General features: G+C 40.1%; 1 protein-coding gene across 2 annotated transcripts in view; it reads left to right on the forward strand.

Moving 5' to 3' along the window:
- Nucleotides 1-5,159, forward strand: part of EHF (ETS homologous factor) — a 30,836-nt gene extending 25,677 nt beyond the window's left edge. For both annotated transcript variants that reach the window (XM_005522386.2, XM_088058257.1), the window contains 3 exons: nt 1,381-1,440; nt 3,829-4,024; nt 4,829-5,159. In XM_005522386.2, the coding sequence (XP_005522443.1) occupies nt 1,381-1,440; nt 3,829-4,024; nt 4,829-4,928 (356 nt within the window). In that variant the 3' untranslated portion in view covers nt 4,929-5,159. The remainder of the gene's footprint in view (nt 1-1,380; nt 1,441-3,828; nt 4,025-4,828) is intronic.
- The last annotated feature ends 841 nt before the right edge of the window (nt 5,160-6,000 follow it).

Here is a 6,000-nt window from a genome sequence, read left to right on the forward strand (position 1 = left end):
GGTCCTGCAGTCGTTACCTGGAGTTCCCACAGGCTTTTAATAACATATGGGGAATCACAATCTGAGGAAAGGCAGTGAAATAAGCCTCATTTTACTTCCCCCACACCACACCCCTCTCCAAGCTGAGTGAGGTTCCTGCTCTTTTGAGAGTGGGAAGGCAAAATGACTCAGAGCACGTTTGCTGCTTGGGGTCAAGGACAGTAATTTATCAGACTTAGAATAGCAGAGGTTAGGCCTATGCCCATGGTCTTGTTCAGTTGATGTTCCCAGTTATGTATGAATAAAGCAAGTGTGTGAATAACTTTGCATCTACCTTTTCACATGCAGTTATTGCAGTAGCTTGTGCAAATCTGACAAGTTTCTATGCAAATAAATATTTCCTGTGAGTCATTTTCCCATGCAAATGCCTGGTTTCCATGAAAAGTATGATAATTGTGCATTCATAGAAGCTGGGAAAACATGCGTGGGACCTTAAGCTTTGCTTTATGGGATTCAGGGACGAGGCATGCTGAAAAGCAAACACAGAAGGGGCTCCCTCTCAGGTCTGTCCCACAGATTTTGCGAGACTTAGGGCAATCAGATGAAAGCTATTCATTAAGTACAAGAGCAGAGCCAGGCTGCGGTGGTTTGGGGGTGGGAGACTTGAACGTGCAGACTGTGAGGTAGGTTACAGTCATGAACAGGCGGAACTTCTTTTTTTTTTTTTTTTTCATTTCTGAAGAAATACTTGTGCCAGAAACCCTATTCCTCCTCTGGCTGGCTGCAGGTGATAAAGTACCATTGATGAGAAGTGGCTTGTTCCTATGGCTCTGAGCCACAGAAAAATATATGCTTGTCCTGCTGCCAAAAACTCCTACCAGCTCAGCCCCTTTCCCCCACCCTGCCCCCCTAAACAACAATGCTTTGCCAGTTCATTATGTTTTAGTCAGGTAGGTGTTCTGTGCATTGGTACCAGCACATGCATTTCCCATTAGATCATCTCTTCAGAAGCAAATAAGCCCCCAAAGATATGTGCTTCAGCAAAGACTAAGATAATGGTACAATTCAGGATTCCTTTTACAGATGTGATGATGCTATTTTTCTCTCTCTCACACACAACATGAGATGAGGTATTTGTTAATCAAATTTAGCTTTCAAAAGCCAAATGTTTACCTCTGCATTCATTCTTTATTCATCAATGGTCTTTTTGAGAAGTGTGCTGATTAACATATAGTACAGAAAACAAAACTCTTCCTCCTCACTTAGATTACCTTCCAAAAAGTGATTATCTTTAGAAGAGATATTTGTTCTTTTTTTTGTGGTTTTATTTCTTTCAACATGCTAGTAAATGGAAAGCCTTTAATCAAATTTACAAGTAGGCTTCATTTTCCTTCTCTGCAGACTCTTCAGACGCAAAAAAATCGCAAGACCATACCCCAAAGTCCCACACCAAGAAACACAGTAAGTCAACATCCATGCTTATAATGGTTGGTTAATTGATTGAAGGAAAAAGAAATAAATGAATATCAGATCCTATTTGGGAGGGAAAAGGAAGCGTTTTGAACACAAAACTCATTAAATCATTATTGTGATTGAATTCTGAAAGAATCTGTCTAATTCTGCTTGTTTACATCGTTTTTGGACTCAATATTGTTAAACTTTTCAGATTGTTTTTATCAGTGAGGGCCTATGAAGAAACAACCAGTGTCTCTGCCTGTGTTGAACTAGGCTGGTGGAGTAAAGGAATGATGAGGAAGACACAGGATTAAATCAGGAGGGCCTGTGTGTGGGCACAGTCATGCTGTGCCTGCCAGGCACAGCACACACCACAGACCCTGCTCAGCATCTCTTTGCCGAACTTCTCACGCACAACATCACAAGCATGCACCTGTGCCTCAGTCTTGCCATCTTCTTATCCCCTGATACAACAGTCTTTCCACTCCCCTCTCCTACATTTTCTGCTAGTTTTTATTCAACCTGACTCTGAAGACAGGATACCATAACTGTGATTTCTGTACGTAGTTCCATTAATGTACTTTACCGAGATTTTTAAATGCTGAAAATATCCTGTGTATGTCTTTTTCATCCTATTTAATCCCCTGATTATAATAGGAAAGCTTAGTATTGGTCTTTCACTGCATTTTGTGGTATTTGGGTTCATCCTTTTTCAATGACCTCCAGATTATGTCTCTTCCTGACTCTTACTCTTCTGTTGCTTTGCCACAAGAGGACTTCTGAACTTTATATCTGTACACAGATATCTGGGTGGTTTATTTGTATGTGTGTGTGTGTGTGTGTGTTTGTGTGTGTATAAAAAGGTTGTTCATGAAAGGATTAGACAGGACTGATCTGAAGAAAGACTTGTGAAGAACTGAGGTCTGTCAGCTTGTTCAGCTTGGGAAAGAGAAGGCTGAAGGTTGACACATCCCAGTCTCCAGATTCCTCAAGGAGGGCAGTGGAGGGGGAGATGCTGATCTCCTCTTTCTAGCAACCAGTGATGAGACATGAAGAATTGGAGTGAAGGTGTGCCAGGGGAAGTTTAGTCTGCACAATAGAGAAGGTTGGTCAGTCACTGGAACAGGCTCTCCAGGAAAGTGGTCACAGCACCAAGCCTGACAGAGTTCCAGGAGTATCTGGACAATGCACTTAGTGGTTTAGTTCTAGGATGTCCTGTGAGGAGCAGGGAGTAAGACTTGATGATTTTTGTAGGTCCTTTCCAACCTGAGATACTCTGTGATTCTAACATCTCAGTCATGGCCTGGGAATACAAAACATGTCACATTGGTAGTCTGGGCTAACCCCCTTCATTTCCAGTTTCTTCAGTACTTCTCCATATCATGACCATAAGTTACTGGTGTCCAGATAGGCTAAGTCCACCACATTTTAATGGGTCCAGAAACCAATTATAATAATAAATAAAAATATTGAATTAGTTGACTGAAATCTAATTCTACTTATACTGAACTGTATAGCATTTTCAAGTTACCTTCACATCTTTGACTAGCTTATTTCTTTCTTAATTTGGTCTAATTGCATGCTTTTGAAGTCAGACCAAAGGACTGCCATCTTTCTGGCTCACTTTGTCACTGTGTTTGTTACTCTTCATTTGTAAACTACTTCATCTGGCTTGATGGACTTATTTATTTGTTTATTTATTTATTTTTACCTGGACTTTCTGGTGCTGTCTTTATAGTAACTGTGAGACATATTTGTGCTTAAACTGAGAGGTCTACCTGTTGAACTTGGAGATCTGTTTTCATCTTTTCTCCACCATGGTCAAACTTTGTGGTTCACTTTTTACATACTATTTTGGCTGGCCAGTTTTGTCACTGTCCTTCTAGGCACTCTACATCTTATTTACTCATTCATGCAGAATGGCAGTTCACCTCCCATGCCTTCTGTCTGTCTTTTAAATGCATGGAGGTTCAGTGCCTGCTTCATGGTAATCTCGGCTGTTTCATGTGACACACAATAATATCAGGTTACATGCTGTGCTGTAGACAGGGATTGGGAGAAATGGGCAAATGAGATGAGGGGAAGGCTTAAACATGTTCTCTTTAGGGCAGAAACAGTGCCAAAGGCTGAAGGAAGCAGTGGGTGGTTTGGACTCTGCTTCCCCTGGTTGCTGGGGCTCCTACCTGCCTGCCACAGGGCTCAGACTGCCTGAGGCCGATGCTTACCTGCAGTTGAAAGGCTGCCAGTGTTTTTCACCTGTATTTCTCTGAGGTGGGGGTCCTGTGTTCCAGAAACTATGGCCTGAGTGTTCACCCTCTGTAGATGACATAAAAATTGCAAGCATAGCCCAGAGAGTTCTCGAGACACTCCTTCCTGCCCTCTTTTCTTTTTCAGATCCTCGAGGAACTCATCTTTGGGAGTTTATTCGAGATATTCTTCTCAATCCTGAGAAAAACCCAGGATTAATCAAGTGGGAAGACCGGTCAGAAGGTGTCTTCAGATTTTTAAAATCTGAAGCTGTGGCTCAGCTGTGGGGAAAGAAGAAAAACAACAGCAGCATGACTTACGAGAAACTCAGCCGGGCTATGAGGTGAGCTGGATGTTGCTGAGGAAGACTGTGGTACAGACCAAGTAGATGGAGAATTTGTCTGACTTTTAAAAATGATTTGTTAACAGCAGCAGATACTTTCTTTGACAGTCCCTCACACTAGTTTTGAGATTGTAGCATTATGTTCTTTTCTTCTCCTGTCTCTGTAGACTATATGATATATATATAACACAAATAATTGTTTAGATATATATATAAATTCTGTTTTGCTCCATCCAAACAGCCAGTGTAGGAAGGGAATATGGTTGCAGAAACCTGAGAATGTTTAAATGGCCCAGTAATGGATGGAGACCTTGTTATTTCCAGCAACATCCAGAAACTAGGCATACCCCACATCCATTGTCTTAAAATAGGTGTTAGGATTTTCTTTCCTCTTTGATTTAACATTTTGAGAAATTTTCCATAATCTCTGAAACTTCAAAATGTATTTCTAAAAGGACGCTGAGGTTTTTCCTCAGTCTGATTTTCAGGTCCTGGCTTCTCTGGAAAAAAAGCCCGGTGAAATCTCATTAAGAGTGTGTGATAAATCTAGCAACATGCTTTGACCTGAAACACAGTGAGATTCAAACTCAGGAGCTCATTAAAATAAAGGAAAAAGAAAACATCCATTTTTCCTTCTCTGTCATTCAGTTAAAATAATCTTAGCTACTATATATATATATATATATATATATATATCTTTAAAAAAATAGACTTTTTAAGCTAAGGGATTTTCTAGTTGGCAGTGCCTTTTTAGGACCATAGGTGAATTTACTCTTATAACTTTTTCTGCTTTTATTTTAACAGATACTATTACAAAAGAGAAATCCTTGAGCGCGTGGATGGTCGGAGATTAGTATATAAATTTGGAAAGAATGCCCGTGGTTGGAGAGAAAATGAAAACTAAATATATCAAGAAATAACATTTAAAACACATGGATGTAAATATTCAAAGACTATTTTCTTATATTTATGTACCAAACTGGGGTGAAAAAACAATTCTACTTCTGTCGGGAAGAAAGAACATTATCATTATTGGTGTTAAAATTATTTTATTTGAAGTATGTCCTGTATGGGGAAAAAATGTACACAGTTTTCTGTGATATAAGTTAACATTATAGAATTATGATTATTTTTCCCTTCTTGTGAAGTTTTCCTCTTTTTTTTTTTTTTTTTTTAAATCATACAGGCATAATGTGATTTATGAGTCATGTAAAGAAAGGGAAGGAGCTAAATATTAGGGCATTTAGGGAGTATGATAATCCACTTTGGAAGGCAACAATAAGTGGAGGAAACAGTAAAGCATCTCTGAGCCAAGTAGCCTTCTTCCATGGACAGATGGTTTATAGCTTTCCTTGGCCAATACCACTTGTTCCTTCCCTCCTCTGATTTCTGAGTGTTTTAATACTTTGCTGGCTTTCAGTTGCTTTTCTTGAATTAGACAGTGGGTTCCTCTTAGCTGGCTTATCCCAGCCACAATAACAGTGGCTCTGCAAGGTGGCTGTCAGCATTTATTTGGAGAACCCATACCACCTCCACCACTGAGACCTTCTTTTGTGGGCAGACATTTAGGACCAGACCTTATCTGATACTCAGGGTCCTCCCTAATCTCCAAAGAGCATTCAGCTCACCCCAGGAAAAAAAACTATTTTTTGTTAACTAATATCTTTAGGGTGAACTGCTGGAAGAACGTCAATCTTGGGGACCAAAAGCTTTTGAAGGACAATTGTTTTCTGACTGGGCAAACTTATTAAAAGGCACTGGTTTCCCAGTAGGAATGTTAATAAATCCTCTCACCTTCTTGCACATCTAATTAAAGCTTTCAAATCTGTGCCACATGGAGCAGTGAGGAGGTGGGCAAGCAGAATGTTTATTAATCCCTTGGCATGAGGAAGTGGTCTCCCCAGGTACTTCAAGCTGCGTGGTCCTCCTGTCAAGTCTCACTTAGATACTTTCAAAAATCCCTTGGGAAATGCAAA

This window comes from Pseudopodoces humilis, chromosome 7 (genome assembly GCF_049639895.1).
Source record: "Pseudopodoces humilis isolate 2021_Gansu_Grassland_sample_001 chromosome 7, ASM4963989v1, whole genome shotgun sequence".
Classification (NCBI taxonomy): domain Eukaryota; kingdom Metazoa; phylum Chordata; class Aves; order Passeriformes; family Paridae; genus Pseudopodoces; species Pseudopodoces humilis.